This window comes from Anguilla anguilla, chromosome 16, assembly GCF_013347855.1.
Source record: "Anguilla anguilla isolate fAngAng1 chromosome 16, fAngAng1.pri, whole genome shotgun sequence".
NCBI classification, from domain to species: Eukaryota; Metazoa; Chordata; class Actinopteri; order Anguilliformes; family Anguillidae; genus Anguilla; species Anguilla anguilla.
Window position 1 is genome coordinate 9,230,445 of NC_049216.1, and position 25,889 is coordinate 9,256,333.

Consider the following 25,889-nt stretch of genomic DNA (forward strand, 5'->3'; position numbering starts at 1 on the left):
TATAGAAATGAACCGGTATTATTTTTACCCACATTCAGTAAAATTGAATGTAATGAGATAGCAGAATGATGATGAAATAATTGCAGAATTTATACATTTACATAACTTTGCCATTCAGCTGAACACGAGGTTCATATTTACATTTTATGGGATTTTTGTAGGCTTTACATAAAACTCGCTAATCTATACATCTACATTCTGTAAATTATGAATTCGTACTCTTGATCGATGAAAGGTAGTGGGGACCTCCGGTGGTCCTTTACGCAACTGCAACCGACCGAGCAGGCCGTCTTCACTGAATTTGCCTGTGGGAAAGGCCGGGTTGGTTTTACGACGTTGTACTCGTGTCACTGTCACTATGCAGTATTTGTCTTGCACAGATGGGAAGCGTGATATGCTTTGTGTTGGGCAGACGGGCAGACGGGCAGACGGCTTGTCGACATTATGGTTTGCGTTTTATAGGTGGGCTTCACCAAATTCACTCCTGGCCTAACCTTATCAATACCCATGCAGTGCCTGGGTGAAGTGGGACCGAATCTGTGGTGAGTGTTTACTTTACTAATGATAGACACTTATCTTCTCCTGCAGTCTGTGGCCAACATGGATCCACTGCCATTCCAAAAATGTCAATAAAATATCCTAAACTGGAAATACTGTACTTGAGAACATGGAGAATGTTCTGCAGAGAATAAAAAAACCTTGGCAAAAACACTTGACAGAAGAAAACAACATTTAAATAGGTCAAGAAATTGGCATGCACTTCTAATTGGATTTTTTATGCATAACACCCCTGAACAGGGTTATGGTTAGGATTAGGGTTGAGAGGAAACCAGGGCTGTGGTCTAGACTCTGGTTGGGTTTAGTAACCAGGGTTACAGTTCAGATGGATAAGATAGAGGCCATGACCCTCACCCCCATGATTCACAGAAATACACTGCAATCCTAGATAAAGATGCATTTCCCACTAACACAACTATGGGGTTCCTCCTTACAACACCATAACACCCTTTCACATTTGGGAAATTTAAAGTAGTTTACACCTGTCTAACAGTGCCCTCTAATGGGTTGGTGAATGAAGTAGGTTTGTGTTTTGATCCCAGAGTTCCAAGATCAGGAGTGTCCAATCTTATCCAAAAGGGCCAGTGTGGGTGTAGGTTTTTGTTCCAGCCCAGAACTAAGATTTCTGATTCTGCTAGTGAAGGTCTTAACTGAAGACCATGATTAGTTAGTTAGTTTATTCATGCGTCATAATGCTGGTCTGAAACAAAAGCCTACTTTCACACTGGCCCTTTCCAGATTAGACTGGACACCCCAGACCAGTGATCTCCTACCCTGGTCCTGGAGAGCTACAGGGTCTGCTGGTTTTTGTTTTCACCTTAAAATCAGCACCCAATCGAGACCCAAGACACCAGGTGAGTGGAGTTAACTGTGTAATCAACCGCTCTAACTGATTCATGAAGTGCAGAGTCACTATGAAAACCAGCAGACCCTGTAGCTCTCCAGGACCAGGGTTGGACACCACTGCCCCAGACCAATGCCTTTGTGGCAGGGGTCAGTGTTTTAGCTGCATCTAACACTGCCCTGGTGTATTATCATCACTGCAAGTCAACACTCGCGCATCCCACATCAGGAACATTCTCTCCCAGACTCATCCATAGATAAACTTGAATCTTTTGGATCAGCTATTTTGTGAAAGTTAGCAAAGTCAAAGGCCAGGTATAGGAGCCTTCTGGGAGCTGTTGTGACCAAATTTGTGCCATGGATGTGGCCTGTGACCCTCTACCATCCTGCAAAAATGTACAAAAAGCAACACGTTCTTGGGAGTTATTGACAATTTTATGAAAAAATGGGGAAGAATAATAAAACTGACTAAAAAATGGTTCCAGCACTCGCAGTTTTTATAAATAGTCAAGTCAGGACATACCATTTTAAGTTACAGTACATATATACTGGAAGTTTCACCATAAAATCACACAGGTGTGGAGGAAGACTATTCAGTTCCTATGAAACGGCAAAATTTTGACTTTGAACCGTTTCTTTGTGACTTTGTGAAAGAATTAAAGAAAGCAAGGCAAGGAAACAAGGAACCTTTTTAAAGAATTTGAACGCAGCACAGTTGGCTTGCGGTTTGTCTGCTGCAGTCATGTGAAGCAGCCTAAAGGCTCAAAAGATCAAAATCCTGAGGATGACTGCTTTTGTGCGTAAACATTTTCTTTATGGGATCTTCATTTATTTGAAGCTTTTTCTTTTAACACTGTACCACCCTTTTGAAATCCACAGTTTATGTATTGGATGTTCTTCGTATAAAAACACAGAATAATGTCCCATCGCTGAACCCCTGAGTGAAAGGTGTTTAACGGAAGAGGAAACACCGCTGTGTAGGAAATTGTTTTAATTGAACAAAATGGCACAGGCTGGAATGTGTCGTGCTGTCAGTCCTGCGGACCTCAGCTCTGAGTTAAACGCTGTTCTTCCAGGCAAACGTTCTGTAAAGCACCCACTTAAACAAGAACTTACAGTCAGCACACAAAGTTTCATATACATTATCACAAGAGTGGATATAAAAAAAAAAACAACACTACACAGACACAGCAATTCAAAATAAAAAAATAAAACAAATCACACCCTACTTTTGAAAAGGTCTGCTGCTCGTTTAGAAATTCTTAATTACTTTAGTTACTTGGCAACCTGTGGAAAGAAAAGATAAGAGATTTTGTTGGTGGTAGATTTTACAGCAGCTTGAAAACTAAAAGTGATTCTATGTTTAGCTGTGGGTTAACTGGACAGCTGTTTCCACAGCAACGGCATGCGGCAGCTCAACGTGATCTACCAATGGGCCGCGGTAGCTCTTCCTGAGCGTACCTCATCATTCCTACCTAACACAAGGACTCTGAGGGAGGCCAGGCTTACCCGTCTGGGCGCAGCTGGGCGCTACGCCCCTTGACCTTCGACAGCCTTGCTCTCTCCCTCGCTCTCCTCCACGCCCGCCTGGGTCATGAGGTCGGCGATGTTCTTCTCCAGGTCATCGATGCGGGTGCTCATCTCGTCGAGTGTCTCCGTTAAGGAAAACGGCGCCATTTAACCCACGGTCCCCTGCGATGGTAAACATATCCTACCCTCTCGGAGACCCGTTCGACCAAAACACCTCTCAGTGGGGGCTGCAATGTCAACCACTTATGATCGTGAGCGTAAGAATCACACAGTTCATGGTGCTACTGCATGCAGGTTTAGTGCACTGCCGACCTGGCTGTGTTTTGGTTGTGTCATAGTGCTGGCACACTGCCCCGGCCTGGGCCAGCTGCATACATGCGGTGTTCACTCAGTACTCCAGAGAGACCTTCAGTTGGCCAGCTTTGTTAGTTTCTTACCTGCATGTGATCACTAAACCCTGAGCCTGTCACAGCATGCATACTGTATGTCTGCAGCTCACAAAAGCACAGAATTCATTTCTAGTCAGAGAAACTGTCTTGGCCAACAGTGAGAAGGATATTTCTCCCGATGATCTGGTCTGACATGGTCTGGAACTTATCCTGCATCTGTTGCAGCAGCGTCTGTACCTGTGCAGAGGAAGGAGGGAGCACGTGCAAAGGTCAGCATGGGTCATCTTCTTAAATCACCATGGTAACCTCTCAACTGCCACACATCGTCACGGTAACCTCCCTGCCTGCTCTACATGGCCAGTGTGACTTGACCACCTCAGCGTGATTTTCATCACCACGGTAACATTTATACCTGGCAGATTATAATACCAAGACTTGCCAACTTAACCTAGCTCTTCATTTAATGTGGTTAACAACAGGGTGCAATGGACATAAATACCCAAACAGGATTATTTCACAGCATACACAAGTAACATAGCCACTATATGGAAGAAGGTTTGCTTTACTCCATGCGCCCTGGCAAAGGTGCGAACGCAACATCCTTCTATTGGCTAAAAAGGTTGTAACGTTAGGTAGCTAAGTTTGAAGCTCGGTGGGCGTACGGTCGCATAGAAACCGCAACCATGTACAATAAACGAAAGTCTTCACATTCACCAACCGCATGAGCCAGTAACGATGGTTACAAGGGTCTTGTCCACTAATCTAACACATCGCAGATATAAGCTCACGTATGCGACAATGTACGCAATCTAAACGCGAGAGGAATTAACAAAATAGCGAATATTTAATTTAAAAAAACTAGAGAACACAGTTCTAGTTTAATTTGCCATTTTATTACTGCCAGTTAATGAACTCTCATAACCAATAACGATACTCAGGCGCACAGTATGTTAAGAGAGAGGCCAACTAGATACTAGCTGTGATCCGTTGGTGAAAATTTGATTCCCACATTCATTAAATGTTGGTTCCATTCAAAGTTAACGCTATTCATAACATTCAATCATTAATAGAGTCTCCGCGTCAGCAAACTTAGCTATCGTACAATAGCCTATTTGTGATGCAAGCACACCAGTTAGCCAGCTGGTTATTAAAGTGGCTGGAAGTATATAGTCTAGGCTAGATATAACGTTAATGTACCACTCTTACTAAGTATTGAAGAAGATGCGCTGATTACTTATTAACCTGGCTTGTTGATGACAGGGATATCTTGACTGAATCGTCATTTCGCTAGTAAGGCAATCCCATTTAATTATTATTTATCAAAGGGAAATGATGAACCTGCTCTACCTTGAACAAGCAATTAAAAAGAGTTAGCAAGCTAAACTGAGAGGTATCTATAACCCCCCAGTGACCCAGGCCCGAAGGGCAGAGATAAAACCAAGTTATACTATATACACCGACTCACCACTGAGGTCAAATCCTGTACAGATTTTGGGTCCGTTTCCGCCATTATAGCCGCTGCAGTGCACTACCGCCCGTGAGCCGTAAAACTGCGATTTTCCTGAGTAAATGGTTAAGAACAACCGGTCAACACACACAGCTCCGCTGTTTGTTGATGTCAGCTGCTAAAAAGACCTCGAACGCACAATACCTCGCGAGATTCTGGGGACGCGAATTAAAAGTAGCGGAATCATGGAAGTTGTAGTTTTATTTGTAGTGCGTATGCTCTTTGTAGTACCTGTCCCATACTACAGTTTTGTCTGTCTGTCAGCACTGAGAGGCCACCGCAGACTCATGTACACACCTAGCAGCACTAAATAGCAGTATGTAGACCCGCTTTATACAGAATGTGCAATCAAAATATTTATTTTTAATAGTTGTGAGAGACAACGGAAATAAGTGCCATTAAGTCTGTTTTATTCAGTTGACATTTAAAATGAGTTTTTTTAAATATATATATATATACTGAAAGCAACACAGCCCTTTATAACGTACTGCCCAGTACAGAAAGATTTGGCATTGGCTGTGTGGAGCCAGTGTGGCTTACATAATAGTGATTTACACTTTCTAACCAGTCGGGGGACACTACTCGACACTTTTCAGACCTCCAGCTTTTGACCTGCTGTACAGCAAAATTATATTTTATAATTTCCCTGTTCATACATTCGGAAAATGTTAGCTAACTTGCTAGCAAGTATGTTTATCTTGTGGTTTAATAAACATTTTGATCGCAAGAAAAAAAGTTATTGAATTCGTTTCCAAATGGAGTAGGAACTCAAGCAAAGTATCCATTATGAATTACAAGTATTTTGATTAGTTTATTAATTTTTTTCTGGCAGAAAAGTATTCCGGTAAAACCACACAAAATATCTGAGAGTACTGCTCCTAAATTCACATCCTTCTGCTTTGTTAAGACTGCCTCCCCCCTGTACGCACCACTGATTTTCTGTCTGTCACATTATGCTCATGCACCCACACAATGGAAGCCATTGTGACCGTATGAACACTATTGTATAAGAAGACAATGCTTCTTTTTAAAGCTAGAGGTGGCCCCATCACTTTCACAACCAACAGTCAAGTTTGGTTGGGAAATACACATGGATGCTGCAGGGATTGATCAGTTACACTGATTACATTCCAAACAAATGTTATCCTTTATTTTTACCTAGTAGGTAAAATGTGCTCTTTTTTGAGCTGGTCCACAACTTCCAGCAACAACACCAATAATAATAATAATAATAATAATAATAATAATAATAATAATAATTTCATGGCTGTGTTCCCATCATCTGCATTTGGTTTCTTCTCTTCAGTCCAGAGAAGAGAACAACTACCAGCTGTCACCTGGGCTGTGTGCTGTGTGCCATCTAAAAGGCCGCTACACAGGACAACACCAATAACTATAAAACAAATGTTACACTGCATGAATGGTAATTCAGAGCCACGGCATTTTAAAGTGCAACAGTGCTTTTAAAATGCGCATAGCTATTACTTATGATAGTAATGGTAGTTATTATTGTATTTACTTTTTATTATGATTGCACTTGCAGGAGGCATGCTGACACTGTTCTGATGCAGACATGCCAATGTCTCAATGTTCGTTGCATCTGAATATTTTTTTTTTCCTTCTCAACTGTCAAAGGGTTCAGAGAGCATCAGCAGCTGGCCACATCTCACCCTTGGGCTACCCGATGTAAAGTTCTACTTCAGACTGAGGTAATCTCCGGCTGTCAGGGAACTAATGTTAATCAGCACCTAATTCTCTAACCTCCCCCATGGAAATTTTGAAACACTTTAGTAACAGGTGTGCCTTGTTTCCATTTAAGCTCCTAACTGCACAAGCAACCTGGTATTCAAATTATATGTCTGTAAACAGGAGTGTCTGAGAGTACAGACTGCCGACCCCAATTTGCAGACAGCAAGGAAATCACCAAGTTGTTTTACTGCTACCATTAACTGGCTGGCTGGTGGCTAAACTGTGGGATCTTTATTGTAGTAGAACAGGAGGTCTGTGAGAGGTCCTGGAGAGCCAAGGGTGCCTGCTGGTTTTCTTGCTTTCACCTTAAAATCAAACAACCAGTTCACACCCAAGAAACCAGGTGTGGTGAGGCTTCTGTCCAGTCAACTGCTTTAAGTGATACATTATGATGCTGTGGCTCTTCAGGACCAGGGTTGCTGATCCTTCTATTAGCATTTTCTGTAACTATAAATACAGGTTCCATGTTGGAAGACCTGATCCACAGCCAAGGTGTTTTTGACACACACATATTCAAAGGAAACTAAGGATTTGTGTGAAACTACCACATGGACATTTGGCACTGTAAACTCAGCAGTAAACCCAATTACCTTTTGGGCCTGTAACCCTATGTATGAATTTAATCTGGTAGCCTTAGATTGACCTAACCCTCTGGTCACATAGCTAGGGGAGTCATGCCCTATCCCTTGCTAGTATTTTTTCACTCCTATCCTTTGACCAACTGTACACACAGACGCAGCCACTTCAAGGCCAGATTAGGTGCCTTGAGTTGTGGTCAAAGATGGGTGATGACCAATGTGGTGAGAAGTGATTACATTCTATGGGTGTGATATATTTTATGGGTGTGACCAATGTGTGGGCTTATGATTGTTCCCAATAAAAGATAACTTTATCAGGAAGTTTCTTCAAAGTTCTCTTGGACTGGCTAGGAGACGCTCTCCCTGTGTGTGATTTCACCATCCTCTAAGCACAACTTTGGTCATGTGGTTTATGCTGTAACAAGCTGTTAGTTTATTGGGGTACACTCCAGCATGTTATTCCCTAGAGACTAAATACTCTTTGTTTAAAACTACTCCAATAACATACCCATAATTAAGTTAACTAGACATAATTATATATCATCAGTAACATATGTCCTTAAGCACCTATGTGCGTTAGCTGAAAGCACATTGGAACAATTGTATCTCCCATAACTCCTAAACTAAACTGAATAAATCACCTGAAACTTTGTATGTTGTTTCTTGGTCAACACTCCAATTATATACTGCATAAACAAACTGGCAGATAAAGAACAAGGCCACCATCAACAAATCAAATTGTAGCATTCATTAGCCAGACTTACTGAGGTCCAAGCATTTAGAAATTTGATACATATGTGTTGCTGCTAATGCTTCACCAGCAACACATATGTATCAAATTTCAGCATTCATTAGCCAGACTTACTGAGGTCCAAGCATTTAGAAATTTGATACATATGTGTTGCTGCTAATGCTTCACCAGTGTAAAAATCTAAGGGAGAATATGCTAATAGTAGGTTCTGCAGTGACCCCTCAATCTCTGAACTCAGGACTATGCATACTACTTGGATTCATTTGCAGTGTGAAGCATGTATAAAAGGGAAAGTCTGACCATGCATTCATAACATAAGTTCATCATGTTGCTCCCTACCAGCCTTTGTGGAGCCAAAAGATACAGGGTTACTGGTTGAACAGCTGGCAGAACCCAAACAGGTCTATTTCGCTGAGCTTACAACAGCACCTACGCATTCCACTTTTTGACATACATGACAAGCTGGCTCGTCAAGCTGGAAAAGCTGGCTCATCAGGCTCTGGCTGCCGGCAGCTTTGTTTGCCCCTGAAAATCCAGCTGTTTCCTGCTGCTGTCTGATTGGTAGTGAGCTGACCAATCTCTTTGCTCTGCTCTGTTGCTGCTAAATTGCTGTTGACTTGTTGACTTCCATCCATTCTACAAGATCTACCCATTCCCTGTATGGCATTCCATTGGCTGTTCAGTCTCATAGTTTTCTATTTCTGTGTTTTCATGTTTTCAGTGTTTTAACCCTATTTATATTTTCAAATAATGCTATTTTTAAAGTAAAATAAATATTACAGACAAATATAATAAAGTTACTTCAATTATCTAGAGACTAAAAGGGGTGTTGCCATAACCTAGTCATTACAGTAGAAGGCTGATGACAAAGTTTTGACCTATGTTCGACAGGCAACATAATTGAATAACGTCGCATGAACATGTTATAGGCAATTAATGTATAGCGGTCATTGCCTACAGTCTGTTGCCAAAATTGGTTGCCCTTTGTCGCTCTGTTGCCTTTTTACCGTAATGTTGCCCATAAAAATGTTGCCCTTACGACGTTGCCCAGTGTGTAATTGGGCTAGTGACAGGGCTTCCTTTTTGAGGAGAGAAGTAGCCTACTGTAACAAAAGCTGTAGAAGGGACTAAACATTTGAGACAGACTCCAAATAAACAAATACCAGGATATGAATATGAATGAAAATTAATAAAGGTAACCATCACACGTAGCCATATTTTATACATAAAATGTAGGCTATCAAAAAAAACAAACCAAGAAAAAAAATTATTCTAATTCATTTCATACAGAAAAAGGCTGGCATATTTCCCAGCTGTGTTCATTTACATAATCACTCTTAGAAAATTCCCAGGTACATCAACAAATTGAGAAGGTGCCTTTTTGACACCACTTTGTCTTATTTCCTACATATTTCTCACACAATGTCCAGTCCAGTTCAATGTGACTTGCAGCCAACACCCCCACAAAACAAACAGAACTGTTCATTAACTGTACTGTGTGTTTTTTTTAAGTGCCATTTTAGGAAGTGCGACTGTGTCTTAGTACAGAAATTCTGTTTAGCAGCACTGCAAGCTTTCAAGTGTGAATTTACCCAGTCCTGTTTTTGTTCACTCAGTGTGCTGTACTGTACCTACTGTTTCTGTTTATCCATGTCTGATACATTTGTTTCATGTTACTTAACTGCAAAAGTGCACATACATACGTTTGAGTGGTCAGAAGTCCTCAGGCCCTCCCCTTTGAGCTCCTCTCGACCGCCCGTAAGGCAGGGGCCCCTCCCTTCGCCAAGGTCACTGCAGGGAAGTGAAAGTCAAAGATTTTAGGCCACTGTTCATACCTGCATGCCAAGGCTTTGAGACGACAACAACTGGCCCATCCCGCCTCGGCCCACAACCATGTTTCAGTTCTGCCCACACGTCCTCGGACTGAGCACAAATAATTCCACTTCACCCTCCTGTCCCTCAGCTCCTGTCTAATAACTTTACAAAAGTTCCAGCTCTTTACACACCTGTGTTTTCAGAAGGCCACATAAAATGGGATTACCCTATGAGGAAGGAGTGAAGTTTCACATTTCCCACAGACAGGAAATGAGACATCTGGGGTTGTCAGCCTCAGTGCGACCAGTGACATAACAGCCACCGAGAAAAAAAGAAAAATACAGCGCAGTTGTATTTTGGCATCTTATCCAACTTCAAATAATTCCTAAAAAATGCAATGCATGTGAAAATCGGATGAAGTATTTCAAGAAACTTGAACAAGAAACAAGAAAAACCAATTCCAGCTTTTCTTCAACCTATTTTAATAGTATTTTCCATCATTCCTATTGGTTCTCATAGTATTTCACATGCCTGCTTCATTGTTGAGGTTTTTGCTTTATTAGGGTTTTTTCTCTCTCTCCGTGTCAGTAGCTTCATAATGGCACCTGTGGGCATATCAAGATACAGGTTCAATTTACCTCAGACAAGTCCGGTTTATCTGAACCTCTCATTCTGGAAGTGAAAACAAATGTAAACGTTGCAATTGATTCATATTTAATATGAACGATGGAAAACACTAGGCAAGTAAGACCCAGGTTGAAAAGACAACGGTATTATCCTTCTAAGTTTTCAGGAATGTTCCCACTGCCTGACTGTATGGAATCCTGTAATTCCAGCCGAACCAGTTGACTTTCTGGCTTGACTGAAACTTGAGCCCGCTTAATTTCTAAATGAGAGATATAGCGAGACTCCCTCAGAAATGAATCTGTGTGCATAGGCTTCTCAACAGTAGAAACTCAACAAAAAAAGATAAAATCTTATTGACGCCCCAGATTCAGAATGCATAGATGATGTTAGTATTATGCCGACGGGTTCTGCCGTGTGGCAGGGCAGCGTGGGCATGCAGAAATCACGCGGGGAACCGCCACTCAAAGGCTGCAGCGAGCCTTCATACCAAACCCGTCCAATCAGGGTCCAGCGTGACATCACCAGACCCAGCCTGACCAAGTCAGCAAAATAAGCGGCTGCTTCGAGCCCCACTATTGCCAGGGACTCTCTAATTAATCTAAATATCATTTGGTGGGGGGGGGGGGGGGTAAGGGGGGGGGGGAAAATCAAGTCATGCTTAGGCCCACTGAAAGGCAAGTTGCAGCAAAGGTCATTACCATCCTTTCCAGTATGACTTGACCCAAGTTACATGCACTTGTTGCCAGTCTGAAAGGATGTGTAATGACTTTTGCTGGACCTTGCCACAGTGCATTTTACACAATGTATCTATGGGCGAATTAAATATGTATTGCATCAATATAAAAACCCTACATTCTACACCTTTTGAGTGAATGGGGGGCAGACGCAGCTTCATTTCCTGAAAGGGAACCCGGGTTATTTCTGATGCGGTGTCATGCACGGTATTCCCTGTGCGCTGGTACAACAGTCACAAACTGAACGCTGTCACGTACGCACAGATCAGCATGCGCACATACCGGGCACAGCAAGTTAAAACAGTGCCAAAAAAAACTGATTGTCCTTCGGTCCTTATAAACTTAGCAGGTCCTTCTGAGCAGGGTACGGACGAGGCAACTCGCATTCTAACGGCCTGTTGATGAGAAACTGTTGTGAGCCGAAACCAGACCTGTGTGTGTGCGACCGCCAGCCCCGGGGTCGAAACTCGCTGCCCCCTCGCCATCTTGGGTCTGCTGTCCAAGGAGCCGGGAAGGGAAGCTGAACAGGAAGCAGAACCCATGGAACTTCACAGGGTCTTCCTCGATTGGTCTCCTGTAGATAGACACACTTTAGCCCAACCAAATCTTGGTCTGGACAGAGTCGGGTAAAAATACTGTTGCTGACATTGCCTACAAAAATGGAAGAAACCCATCCGAAGAAGAGGCAAGCTCGCTAATGTGTTTTGGCTAACATTGTTAAATCAAATCAGTGCATTAGCATATTCCTTCTTTGCCTGAAAAAAAATACTAAGTTAAAGAAACTCGCATGGCTCCTTAAGCAGTGCATTAGCAGCAATGCTAGCATGCTAAATACAGGCTGCCACCTGAGACAGGTGTTCCCCCACCACTCCAGCTCAGCTGTACAGCCTGCGCCAGGAGCTGGATTCTGGGGAAACTGGAAAAGCGGCAGCCACTGAAACTATGTGGGTACACAGCAACCCTTTCCGTCCATTCGAGGGCCACAATGTAAATAACCTTACTGTGTTATCCGCAATACTTTCAACTGATACCTGAATTTGAGCTCTCTTACAATTATCAAATAAATACAGTAAAATAAATGCATGCTGTCGTGCTGGTATCCTGCACAGATCTTGAAAGTTGTCCACACAGGCTCCTCCCACTGTTCCAGGTGCCTCTAAATCACCTTGAAACTGAAGGGACGGGGGTGGGGGGGTGTTGTTGGGGGGTGTGGTCTCAGCAAAGACAAAGTGCTATTCCTCACAGAAATCATAGTCCTGGAAGGGTTTGGTGTTACATCCCTGCAGGATATCTTACTGAGAACCAACAGGAAGAAATGGGGTCTGAATACAGGCACTTGTATTGATGAGCATTAGTTAATTATTCACGTACAGACAATATTTTGGAGGAACACATTTTTTTTAAATATATTTTCAAATAAAATTTTTATATACCCTATAAGGATGTACATATATTTTTGAAGGAAAAACAATTCAACCAGTATACATGTGGCTCATAAAACTGGACTGTTCAGATGAGACTGGAAGTTATGTCTTGAACGGTCAATAGTACCGACAAGGGAATGCTTGGAATACCATAAAATATTTGGAAATCAGAGAGCAAACGGCAAATCAGTTGAATAGAGATTCAACATGGATGCTGAAGACCCTAGTTCAGAAAGGAAAAATATAAAAAGGTAAGCACCCTCCCTTCATTTTCCATTTTTATTCCACATGTGTTGTTGTAAATGTTAGGCAAGTTTTTTTTTTTTTTTTGGAGCACTTTGGGGTCATAACAATATTCTTGTTGGGGCCCACCAAAACCCTAGGGTCAGCTGTGATTTTTGTAATGCAGTTTCATCCTTTCCTAAAAACTGTTCGTGCATCTTTGTATTTTATTGTGTGGCTAATGCATCTCTTCAAAGTACCGAAGTAATCCCTATATAGCTTTACATTTAAATGTGCCATGCCTCGTCTTTATAACAATTTATATTGCCATCTTGTGTTGAGGAAAAGGATACCTTGTAATCACAAGGAATTCATAATTCGTGAATAAGTAGTTGAACTATTTTGGAATGCGACTATTTTTGTTTAAGTCTCATTTACACAAAATCCGTCAGTCTGTTTTACATCACATTTGACGATTTAAACTCATTATGCTACACTGCCATCAACTTTTTACTCTTGTAACAGTTGTTATTTTTTATCACTACTTGTAATCACCAAATCACTAACTGCAAACTACACCGATGCCTATGTGTTCATGTTTATTTTCTCTAGTTGGTAAGTCATCATTCTTAGATACATTATGTTGCTTGCTTAGTAGAAACGCGATTTGGTGGTGTAAAAAAAACGTCAGTTTTTGATAAGGGCAAGGTTCTCTAAAACGAGCATACAGAACCATTTTCTTCTCGCATAGAGTGCTTTACAAAACCTACCATTTTTAGATATATCGATAATATATTAGGCTATAATGTATAACCTACGCATATAGAGGTCCAACATACGACGTTTACAAACAACAACATTAATAATAATAATATATCGCCTTCTTAATTTAACTTGGTTTCAATATCTTTATGTTTCGTAATGTAAGAATCCCCTCAGACACGCACTCACCTCTCATTCGGCCGCTTGTGGGCGCGTTTTCTATTTTTAAAACAGTGTTCGTAAACTGCATGTCTATCGTATATTTTGTAAATCCCCGTAAAACAATAATTAACGAGTCGTCCGGAACAGAACTAATTGGAATGGGGAAATAAAATCAGAGACAGTTTTCACGTCGGATGTTTAATCTTATTAGCTCACTGGTTATCTGATTACCATGGTTATCGCACCATGTTCCCGTATACAGGCCTATCACACGTATACTTTGGCAAATTTTCTTTTGCGCATGTGTACGTACAATTTACTAGTGAGCGGTGAACTTATACGTTAGTTAACTTAGCTGTTAAGGTAGCTAACGAGGCTCTGTTTGTTAAAAAAAAAAAAAATATTTCCCCATTCCACATAATTCTGTTAAGGAGTATTGCTGTGTGGGGATTTCCAAAATAGATGATCGATATACGTTTAAAGCACGTTTTGAAAATAGGAAACATGCTGATTGTGGAAGGCAAAAAAGATGCCGGGTGATCTCGTTGGAGGATGTGTAGTGGCTTTAGCTTTGCATGTTGCTACTGGAAAGGGATTAATTTAATGCTGTTTTGGTTATCTGACTCTAAAACAATGTTTTAACCTTTTGTTTGTGCTAACAGTTAAACTGTGCCATGAAAAGATATTTGCCACCTTCCCTCTATTATTGCATATTTGTCACTGAATGGTTTCAGGTCTTTAGACAAAATGCAATATTACAAAAAGGGAACCTGAGTAAACACAAACTACATTTAAAAAAATTATTGTCATTCATTTAATTAAAAAAATTATCAAATGCCTAGATCACCAATGTGAGAAAGTAATTGCCCCCTTAAACTTAATAACTGGTTGTACCCCCTCTAGCAGCAATAAATGCAATCAAACGCTTCCTATAATTTATCAATCTTTCACTCTTCTTCACAGAATTGATTTAATCCATACAAATTGGAAGGTTTTCTTGCATGAACTGCTCATTTCAGGTCCTGCCTCAGCATCTCTGTTGAGTTCAAGTCAGGTCTCGGCCTGAGCCACACCAAAACTTTAATTTTGTTTCTTTTCAGCCATTCAGATGTGGACTTGCATTAAAGAATAATATATTCATTTCAACCACAGCAATGTAATTTCCCTTTAAAAAGTCTGTATGAGAGATTGTTTAGGAGGTTGCTAAGGAACTGGACAGGGGCAAGGGCGCACATGTCTGATATGGAGGAGATGTACATTTTCATGTACAGCTATTGAAGAAAAATCAAGGTAAATATTGTTTGAACAGACAACATTATTATTCTGTCATTTCCAAACATGCTGTTTGTGGAAGTTTGTAAGAGGATAGATGTTTTAAGTTAAATAAGTGTATTTTGCATGTATCATATGCTGGCTGTCAAATCAAAGCTAATATGTCATGCTACCGAGCCAAGCTATCTATGTTGATAGGGTACAAGTAATATGGATTATAAAAATAGATATGTGTAATACTATGTTTATATATGAATTAAAATGCATTTTTTGTCTGTTTTTAAGATGCCACGTAAGACAATAGCTGAAAGGTCTCAGGACTATAGGGACAAAATAAAAGCTGACCCAGTGAAATATCAAAAGGGGCTAAAAAGAGACAGGCAGAGATACCTGAAGAAAAAAGAAAGAGGGGTAGTGAAGGCAATCACTCACACACAGACACATGCACACGCGCGCACACGCACACACACACATTATGTGCAGCCACACAACTACTGTTTATAATGGGCCAGACTAGAGTGGTCGGAACGCATAAGGTGTACTAGCATTTTGAATCATCTTCTGCATAATGGAAGACTGGCGCACACACACATGCACGCACACACACACACACACACACACACACGCACACACACACACACGCAAACACACACACACGCACGCACACACACACACACACATTACGCGCACTATGCATTGAAAGTATGAGGTACATTTCCACTAGGTGTTGTTAAAGTTCTATACAGTTACTCATACACAACTGTTCATCTAAGAGACCAATTCGAATTTTTTAAAATATATATCCAACTCTCACAATTATTTGATGTAATTTTGATGTAACATTTATTGCTTATATAAATTTTTGCCTTTATTGCCATTATTTTGCTTTGTAAAAGCAGTTTTTGTCTCAGTTCAACAAAAATGTTTCAAATAAATGTTTCTACTGTTTTCAATTTAAGATTTTCTACATCTGTGTTCATTAACTGTCATTTGCACAACACAATGTCATTTCCACAGCACCGTGTCATTTCCATCACCGCACACATTTTTTGAAAATATTCAAAAAGTTATAACCATACATTAAACACTTCTCCACAATTTGGGAGATCATACTCTACTTAATGCAATAATACAATTTATTTATTTCGAAACAGTATCTACCCAAGCCGACATTATATTTCAGATTGATGCGTTGATGTATAATCAATACAGTATGTGTGATATTGTATGGACCTATATGTGTGCAGTGCTGTGACCAGATCCTTTATGTGGTAACACGTTTTAGGATCTGGGTCATTGTTGGGGTTTAGTTGAATAGAGTGTGTTGAGTGTTCCTACCTCTTCCTTTTTACTGTTCATTCATTGACTGAAACCTCATAGTGTGGTTACAGTAACCATGTAAATAATCAGGTACAGTAAGTATCCTATGTCAGTTTGAATGGGAAGATGGGTGAAACCTGACCTACATCAAATTTGTGTTATGCAATCTGGATCTGGTGCTACGTCAGGAAGCCATGTTGCTGACTGGGTACTACTGTGATTGGATTTGTTGTAGATGGTTCCTCAAAGCATTTCCACACCCATCTTCCACATGAGAAGTTGTGAATTTGATTCACTCACTGTCCCAGTTTGATGCATTATGTAATAAGGCCATGAAACAGTTTACAGTATTCACTAACGCAGGGCTGTATCTGTGAAATGTACACTAACGCAGGGCTGTATCTGTGAAATATACACTAACGCAGTGATGTATCTGTGAAACACACTGACACATCAATGCATGTGTAAAATATACACACAAACTCAGCACTGTACCAGTGAAATCCTAGGACACATGCATCACTGTGTTATCTACACTGACACTGCACTGCACTGCGAGCAGCACACTGACGTCCCTGCCCTGTTGTTTCAGCATGCGGCTGCATGACCGGAGGAGGATGTGCTCGCGGTATCGCTGCCGCCTCTTCGGCATGACGTCCCTGGTCACGGCCACGCTCGCCTGCCTGTACGTCTTTGACCTCACCCTGCCCTCTCTGTCTCTGGCTCCCACCAGGGAGTGGTGGGGGAGGGTCCACATGAACCTTCCTGCGAGCATTTCTGGGACAACTCAAAAGCCCCGCCCAGCTCTGACTAACGTTAGTGATGTTACTGATATTACTAGCACCGTCAGTGTTGCCGCTGTCACGAACATTTCCACAAACGCCCCCGAACCCCAGTGGGAGGACCCGGGACCTTACTGTGTGGCCTACCCGCGCAGGTACCGCTTCGTCCTGGACGAGCCGGACGCCTGCCGCGCGCAGAACCCCTTCCTGGTGCTGATGGTGCCGGTGGCCCCCCAGGAATGGGTCGCCCGCGACGCCATCCGCCGGACCTGGGGCAAGGAGCGGCTGGTCCGGGGCAAGAGGGTGCTCCTGTTCTTCGTGCTGGGGCTGCCGGGCGGGGCGGAGCCTGGTGGGGCGGAGCTGGGCGGGGCGGGGGCGGAGCCGGAGCGGGTGCAGAAGGAGCTGCGCAAGGAGCGGGCGGTGCACCGCGACCTGCTGCAGGGCGACTTCCGGGACAGCTACTACAACCTGACCATCAAGACCATAATGATCCAGGAGTGGGTGGCCTCCCGCTGCCCCAGCGCGCCCTACGGCATGAAGATCGACTCGGACATGTTCCTCAACGTGGACAACCTGGTGGCCATGCTGCTGGCCTTCCCCGAGCCCCGGCGCAACTACATCACCGGGATGCTAACTAAGGACGGTCCGGTGGTCCGGGACCCGAGGTCCAAGTGGTACCTGCCCGTGGAGGTGTACCCTGAACCCACGTTCCCCTCTTACCCTTTGGGGATGGGCTACGTCTTCTCCACGGACCTCTCCAGGAGGATTGTGGACGTCTCCAGGAAGATGAAGCCTGTGTACATCGAGGACGCCCACCTGGGCATGTGCCTGAAACGCCTGGGTGTCTCGCCCACACACCCGCCCAGACTTGCCCTGTTCAAAGTCTACCAGCCCAAGCCCTATGACCGCTGTCACTACGCCAAGGCCATCACCACCATCCTCGACTCCCCCCAGATGCTCGTCGACTACTGGGAAGACTTACAAAAGCCAGGCCCTCCTTGTTAAAAAAAAACTCCTTGTTAAAACTTGTAAAATAGGGGTCAGCAACCCTGGTCCTGGCGAGCCACTGGATGAGTTGACTTCCCCTCAAGTAGTAACTCCAGGTTGACAAGGAGTAACAGAAATCCTCTTGATGAAGTTTATTTATTTAGCCACAGACCTGGTACATGAATTGCATTGAGCGCAGGTTGGTCAGTGTGTATGCCTCAGCGTTCCCAATCTCTCACATGTACGTTGTTCTATTTATATAATATTGTCTGTTGTTCTTTTCAGAGAAGAGTCATTTATCGAACCGAACTTAAACGAGAAACCAAACAGTAAAAGAAAGATGCACACAACTCCAAACTGGAGACAGGTGGAACGGATTAGACTTAGAAACAGTGAGGAGGTCTGTAAATTTAAGACGCTTTTGTTCAGCCAATCAGGATGTCAGTATTATCAGAATTTTTTGACAAGCCAATCAGGTGACCAACATTACCGTTAAGCTATAACTGACTGTGAAACCACATTGATTTTCTCTTCACATACATGTGCTTTTCTGCAGTAAATCCCCTGTTTGACACATTTTCATGTGAAGCAAAAAACTTAACTTCCCATCAACTGTCAAGTACAAGCTTGCCATGCACCACCCAACACTGTATGTTTCTCAGCATAATAGACTAAAGAAGATGAACTTGTCAAATTAGTGCTGAAATATGAATGTATTTTTTTTTATTTAACATTTTTTATTGCAAGATAAATGTCATATAACTGCTCTCATTTTTGACGAGAGCACTTCCCACTGCTTCTATCAAAACCTAACATGCCTCGGTACAACATTTAAAAATACTGTAACATGTCCTGTAACTGTAACAAACTGGTGGCTCTACTCATTACAGTACAAGTCTAATATTTCAGCCTGCACTCACACGCTCATACCTGTGGGCGTGGGGAATGGGGACAATCTACACAGAAGGGCCCGGGCTCAGGATTCGAACCCGAAACATCTGTGTAAATTCCATAAGCGAAGCCCCTGAAAAGACAGCCTTTTGGTTTTCTGTGTATTTCAGCACCACTGATTCCTTGAAGTTCTTGATTGGCTTAAAAAGTCCAAACAATTTTGGCTCAAATTTAGCTGCTGACTGAATGGAAAACACACACACAAACAAACAAACAAAAAAAAACACAAAAAAGTGGCCCTGTCTAAGTTTGACACCCCTGCTTCAGACAAAAAAACAACTCACAGGTGGCAGGGTTATATTGGGCCAATTCAGAAAGTGTATGAGTACACAGTCCAGTGTTAATTCAACCCTAACAGTTAATTCAACTCTAACAGATCAATGAGGACCAATTGTTATCTGTTAGAGGCATTTTACTGTGTTCCAACACACCATGGGAAACCAGACACATTTCTCTGTTGTTTTCAAAATGGTACAAAAACCAGTCATTTGGAAAAACTTGTCTCTAGCAATGGTCTAGAAAGGGGGGCTCACTGGAGGGCAACATTTTTTTGGTAATGGAACCTGTTGAACAGGACCTGGGGCTGCCTATCCAACGTGCATGCTAATTTAGTGGTCACATGTTTCACGAGTGACATCACTGTAATGTTCCCAACAGCACTCTGTAAATACAAATGTGTGTGATTAAAATAAAGGACTGAATAAAGTCATATTTATGCAAATCTGATGACTATTTTATTACATTAAAAAATGTATATGCAGTTGATTGTTCTTTACTGTTCTGCAGTTATTTAACAACTGTTTATGTATTATATTCAATATACAATACGTCATGTCCTTGCACAGGCAGAAAACCATCACCTATTCAAGAAGGCCAACAATTTTGGTAAACAAATTTTTTTTTACTTATGATCTCCATAAATGACAAACATTAACAGCCCATTAACGTACAAAATGGCAGATGTATTAAACACATAGTAACTTTGCCACGGCAGGCATGAAATATGTAGCCACTGTATGTAACTCTAGCTTACCATTGATGGCTTGTTGTGCAGGAGGTAACCTGACAAACTAATTCTGAATGCAATTCTTTAAACAGACGACAATCTTACTATAGTTCTTCTACCCTTTTTTGCTTTAACCGGCCACAATACAATAATGAAATGCCAAAAACAAATAATTTATTATCTTAAATGCGTATATATATATATATATATATATGGTAGGCTGGTGATTAATCTGGATAGGGCTAGGCTGGCCTACCCATAGATACACACATGGTGTGTGAAAGACAAAAACATGTTGCAGTGCAAATATTTTCAAAAAATATATAATGTCCCTTGTAGTGTAGGTTTCAGCATGATGAAATTAATGGTTTTTGAGATTAAGACTTATCCCTACAGGAGGCTATGTATATAAAATATATTTATTGTGTGTTGTTCACATCCATTTCTGTTTCTGTTCTGTGTCATTCATACTTTTAAAAGACACCTACTCAAGTATTGATGACTATGCCCAGTAAAACAATGGTGACTACTGTTGACTTTGAACGGGCTAAGGGTGGGATTTCTTTCATGTACGAGTGTACGACGCGTCTTTCGCTGCTCACTTCAGCAGCGAAAGACACCACACCCTTCACGGGCCATCGTCAACAGACGCCCCTGTCTGAGCAGAGCACTGATTCAATAGAAACTGCCTTTTTCCACCCATTACTTTAAGTGTTTTCACGTGTGACAGGTCTGGAATGTCATTGTGCTGAGGAAGCTCACTACCGCACCTTAAAGAAACACATCGCAGCCCCTGCTGACAGAGCGGTGGAGCGAGCGGGATCTCCGTCAAAGGGCACTCGCTCTGCAGGCCCTTCCAGTCCCGCTGCTGTATCCAGGACAACCTGGGAGCACAAGGGTGGGAGTCCTCAGGAGACAAGTCTGCCTGAACTGTGATGCATTGTGGGCGGTGCTGTGGTTGCTTTAACTGACTTTAAAACAATAACGAGCCACAGCTGCCATCAAAATCATCACTGAACATAAAGCCATCGTTGTCGGTGCCCAACAGGGTGTTTGAGATTATTCTGACACATGCAAGCGCACGCGCACGCGCGCCCGCACACATACACACACACAAACACACAAACACACACACAGTGCTGATGTCTGTAACAGAGTGGATAAACCAAACACTTTCACTGCCTTTGGGGCCTCCTGTGGGCCTGGCGGTTACCTATCGTCTGCTGGCCTGTTTTACTGATACTGCCCCGGAGCGCTGGTTTTGCTCCAGACTCCAGATCCCAGAGGCTGATGGCCAGCGTTCTTTGGGACACTGGGGAAACACAAACCAACAGATCTGACAAACTAGCGCAGAACAGGGGCGACATAGCTCAGGAGGTAAGAGCGGTTGTCTGGCAGTCGGAGGGTTGCCGGTTTGATCCCCTACCCTGGGCATGTCAAAGTGTCCCCGAGCAAGACACCTAACCCCTAATTGCTCTGGTGAATGCGAGGCATCAATTGTGAAGCGCTTCGGATAAAAGCGCTATATAAATGCAGTCCATTTACCATTTACCAGAATAGAGCCATGAGACTGAGATAACTGAGATACTGAGATAACACACAGACTAAAGCTACATGGGTAACACACAGACTAAAGCTACATGGGTAACACACAGACTAAAGCTACATGGGTAACACACAGACTAAAGCTACATGGGTAACACACAGACTAAAGCTACATGGGTAACACACAGACTAAAGCTACATGGGTAACACACAGACTAAAGCTACATGGGTAACACACAGACTAAAGCTACATGGGTAACACACAGACGAAAGCTACATGGGTAACACACAGACTAAAGCTACATGGGTAACACACAGACTAAAGCTACATGGGTAACACACAGACTAAAGCTACATGGGTAACACACAGACGAAAGCTACATGGGTAACACACAGACTAAAGCTACATGGGTAACACACAGACGAAAGCTACATGGGTAACACACAGACTAAAGCTACATGGGTAACACACAGACTAAAGCTACATGGGTAACACACAGACTAAAGCTACATGGGTAACACACAGACTAAAGCTACATGGGTAACACACAGACTAAAGCTACATGGGATAACACACAGACTAAAGCTACATGGGATAACACACAGACTAAAGCTACATGGGTAACACACAGACTAAAGCTACATGGGTAACACACAGACTAAAGCTACATGGGTAACACACAGACGAAAGCTACATGGGTAACACACAGACTAAAGCTACATGGGTAACACACAGACTAAAGCTACATGGGTAACACACAGACTAAAGCTACATGGGTAACACACAGACGAAAGCTACATGGGTAACACACAGACTAAAGCTACATGGGTAACACACAGACTAAAGCTACATGGGTAACACACAGACTAAAGCTACATGGGTAACACACAGACTAAAGCTACATGGGTAACACACAGACTAAAGCTACATGGGTAACACACAGACTAAAGCTACATGGGTAACACACAGACGAAAGCTACATGGGTAACACACAGACTAAAGCTACATGGGTAACACACAGACTAAAGCTACATGGGTAACACACAGACGAAAGCTACATGGGTAACACACAGACGAAAGCTACATGGGTAACACACAGACTAAAGCTACATGGGTAACACACAGACTAAAGCTACATGGGTAACACACAGACTAAAGCTACATGGGTAACACACAGACTAAAGCTACATGGGTAACACACAGTGCTTTTCAGTGCAGATGCCACATAATGGAATTCCATAATTTCCATTCAAATAAACAAGCTTTCCCAGTCCCCACAGGGGGCTGAAGTGCACTTTCCACAGCCAGCTATCTGCTGATTGATAGCTGATTTTTTTAGTCAATTTTGGTCTTATGTAAAGGAACTTTCTGCTAAAACATCTGAAAAAAACTGTGGGATACAGTGGCTACTGTTGACAATACTTCTTTAAGTTAACAAAAACCCATTCAAAATGCAGGTTTTTTAAACTTACGTTTTACAAACATTGAGAATGAGGAAAAAGTCTTTAAAGCTATAAAATAAAAAATCTAATTTAGTTATTGATCAATGTTAGTCTTTCTGTGATACACCACTAATCAAACTTCAAGCCTTGCTACTGCTGTGTTTATCTTTGGGGTTTTTTTTTACAAAATTGTGAAAGTGACATATCTATCGATCGTACACAGGGAAGGAGCCATTATGGAGTGGATGCCCTGTATTGCTGATACATTTCAACTTCTGGTGAATACGATTCACAAGGAAGCAGGTGTCAGATGACTCCTAGAGAACCTGAGGGCACAGTCTAAAAGCAGATGTGCAAGTCTTCAGAGGCAAGTGAGCAACTTCTCCAGCGATGTGGACTGCCGAGGCCTTGGCTCCTGCCGAGCGAACAGACCAAGGAGGCTACTGACAGAGAGCTCCATCTGCCCTCTGGAGAGCACACAAAAAAAAGAAAAAACAAATTACTGCCAAAATGAACACTGCAAGACACCGAACATTCACAGAGCGTAGGCTTGAGCTGCTCCCATAGCCAGAAAGTCAAAGGCCAGAGATTTTAAGGTCTTGAAGCTGTACTCTCTGGAAGACAAAAGTAATACTGCATCTAGGAGATTCAAAAAAAAAAAAAAAAAAATTTTTTTAAACATTACAAAAATGGCCCGAAAAATGATGAGGATCTGGACCGTCATCCATTTCCATGTGGGCTGAGGGAAAGTGAGTAAAGGGGGTTCGTTGCCTAGCCTGACCAAACTTGCTCTGCGGGTACTTTGACACCGCGGAGAACACACCCGATATGATCGCTTGCAGCTTCTCCTTCGCACTCTTGGATTTCAGCTTTATGCGCACGGTTTCTGGAATCCAAAACATAAAAACCCTTTTCAGGTGATAGCCAGCAGCAGAGCCGAAATCTATCAATGGCCAATGCAGTAACATTAGATTTTGACTGCCACGCCAGGTGAGTGAGTGAGTGTGTGTGTGTGTGTGTGTGTCACAAGGAGGAGGAGAAACAGAGACAAAGAAACCCATAATAATAGGAAAGTTGATATTTACCTTGACACAAACACGTGGATGACACGCCTTGAGGTGTCTCTTTAGTTGTATTGTTCCGTGATATCCTCGTGTCTTCTCTCCCAAAGACGACACCATTTTTTTTCTCATACTCATACTGAAAGAAAGTGAAATCCTCTCTCCTTTTCCTCCCAACTCCTCAACTGCCTGGTAATGTGGAGGCCACCTTTTATCCAGTGTGTGTGCATACTAACATTAAGTCTTTGCCCCCTTCCTGATTTCCTCTATTACTGCATATTTGTCAAACCGAATGGCTTCAACTCTTTAGACTAAATACTAGACAACTAGTATGCAAAACATTTTTTAAATAAATGTATTTATTTAATGAAAAGAGTTAAAAATACCCATGTTAAAGCACAAAGGTTCAAGATTCAGGAACACTGCCATCTGAAGGCCAATGACAAGGTGGTACAGCTAAAATTTTGAGGTATGGATGCATGCATTTAATTGGATAAGATGAGGGTGTGGGATGTTGGAATGTGCATATGCACCTGGGGGGGGGGGGGGGGGTTCTGGTGATTGATGTCTGTTTGTCCATCAATTACTTTTTGGAACACTGCTCAGTACGACGGCAAAACCTGAGCTTCGACCATCGGAGCTGCCGATTCTTCCTTTTTAATTAAACATCCAGAGAATCGGCTCCTTTCTCACCAGCTACTCCACCCAGCTCTGGGTCCAGGTGCCGGCCATCTCCCGTCTGGACAACTGCGAGACCCACCTCTTCAGACAGCGCCATCGCTCCCCTGACCCCTTCAGATACCTACATATTCGTTTTTCGCTTTCTTACCTCAGATTTCATTTTAGATATCGTTCTAATTATTTCTGTTACAGGTCATCTTTCTAGTCTCACCTTCTTTTGTTTCAATAGAAATGGTTGCTTGGTGGGTTAATATTACACTTAGTGATTATAAAGAGGCCTGCAATGTTTCCTTGGTCAGGAGTACATTTTTGTACTCCTCAGAGTACCGCTGATGTTCTCCACTATGGTACGTTGCTCTTGATTAGAGCATCTGGCCAAGTGATGGCAAAAGTAAATGTAATAACGAGAGCAGGAAGCACCAGGACTCGGCATTAGACCATATCTCCATATACGAGAACAGGACTGAGCCACTGAGCAAGTCTCATTGTAAACGTTGAAACCAGCAGGGTTCAGCACAAGAGCTTACAGTTAGTGTTCGATGGCTGTCGGGAAAACAGGAGCACAGACTGCAAGCTGCCCGGTTGCACAGCCCAGTCCTGTGACCTCTGGGACCTGGAGGCTTCAGGGCGAGTCTCCCCATCCTTTCCAGGGACCGTTCAGCACGAGATCAAAGCCATTCAGTACAGGGACCCGCGGCCCAGCTCCTGGAAAGACCCGACGACAGAGGTACTCAAACCTGACCCTCGAGGCCGGCGCCGCCGCTGGTTTTCATTCGTACCCGTCAGCTAATCGATGGACTGGTGCCGCCGATTGGCCAGAGACTTAACTCACCTGGGGTCCCAGGTTTAAATCAGCCCCGATTAGAGGGGGAGGAAGGAAAACCAGCAGGTGCTGCCGGCCTCGAGGGCCAGATTTGAGTAGCCCCGTCGACTGGTCTGCCGGCTTTTTGGCCCTCGCCTGTCATTAGCAACCACTTCAGACCCAGCAAACCAGGTGAGGTGAGGAACAGGGTGTAATCAACCGCTTTAACTGACCAATTAAGAGCAGAGCCGCAGCCACAGACCAGCTGCCCCCGTGGGTCTCCAGGGCCAGGGCTGCAGTCCTAACCCTGACCCCAATCCCAGCTGTATTAGCACAATACCACAAGGCCGTAAGACTCTCCACCGAAAAGTGCAAAATGGATGCAAAA

General features: G+C 42.7%; 2 protein-coding genes and 1 long non-coding RNA gene across 5 annotated transcripts; 1 reads left to right on the forward strand and 2 right to left on the reverse strand.

Annotated features, from left to right (window-relative positions):
- Positions 1 to 1,902: 1,902 nt before the first annotated feature.
- LOC118214727 (heat shock factor-binding protein 1) lies at positions 1,903 to 10,014 on the reverse strand. 2 transcript variants are annotated; one of them, XM_035394902.1, is made up of 5 exons: positions 9,947 to 10,014; positions 9,609 to 9,696; positions 3,491 to 3,557; positions 2,911 to 3,050; positions 1,903 to 2,688 (listed from the first exon to the last, which is right to left on the reverse strand). In XM_035394902.1, exons 1-4 carry the CDS (start codon positions 9,997 to 9,999, stop codon positions 2,932 to 2,934), a joined length of 327 nt encoding a protein of 108 aa, XP_035250793.1. In that variant the 5' UTR covers positions 10,000 to 10,014; the 3' UTR covers positions 1,903 to 2,688; positions 2,911 to 2,931. The 2 variants fall into 2 exon arrangements, with proteins under 2 accessions (XP_035250793.1, XP_035250794.1); XM_035394903.1 differs by lacking the exons at positions 9,609 to 9,696; positions 9,947 to 10,014 and adding an exon at positions 4,786 to 4,969.
- Positions 10,015 to 10,188: 174 nt separating this feature from the next.
- Positions 10,189 to 13,910, reverse strand: LOC118214728. The gene is made up of 3 exons (XR_004762675.1): positions 13,679 to 13,910; positions 11,513 to 11,655; positions 10,189 to 10,325 (listed from the first exon to the last, which is right to left on the reverse strand). It is a non-coding gene; the product is annotated as an uncharacterized LOC118214728 (long non-coding RNA).
- On the forward strand, positions 12,352 to 19,177 carry LOC118214726 (beta-1,3-galactosyltransferase 1-like). Of its 2 annotated transcripts, none has more exons than XM_035394900.1 (2): positions 12,352 to 12,756; positions 16,836 to 19,177. In XM_035394900.1, exons 1-2 carry the CDS (start codon positions 12,713 to 12,715, stop codon positions 18,028 to 18,030), a joined length of 1,239 nt encoding a protein of 412 aa, XP_035250791.1. In that variant the 5' UTR covers positions 12,352 to 12,712; the 3' UTR covers positions 18,031 to 19,177. The 2 variants fall into 2 exon arrangements, with proteins under 2 accessions (XP_035250791.1, XP_035250792.1); XM_035394901.1 differs by lacking the exon at positions 12,352 to 12,756 and adding an exon at positions 14,865 to 14,941.
- The last annotated feature ends 6,712 nt before the right edge of the window (positions 19,178 to 25,889 follow it).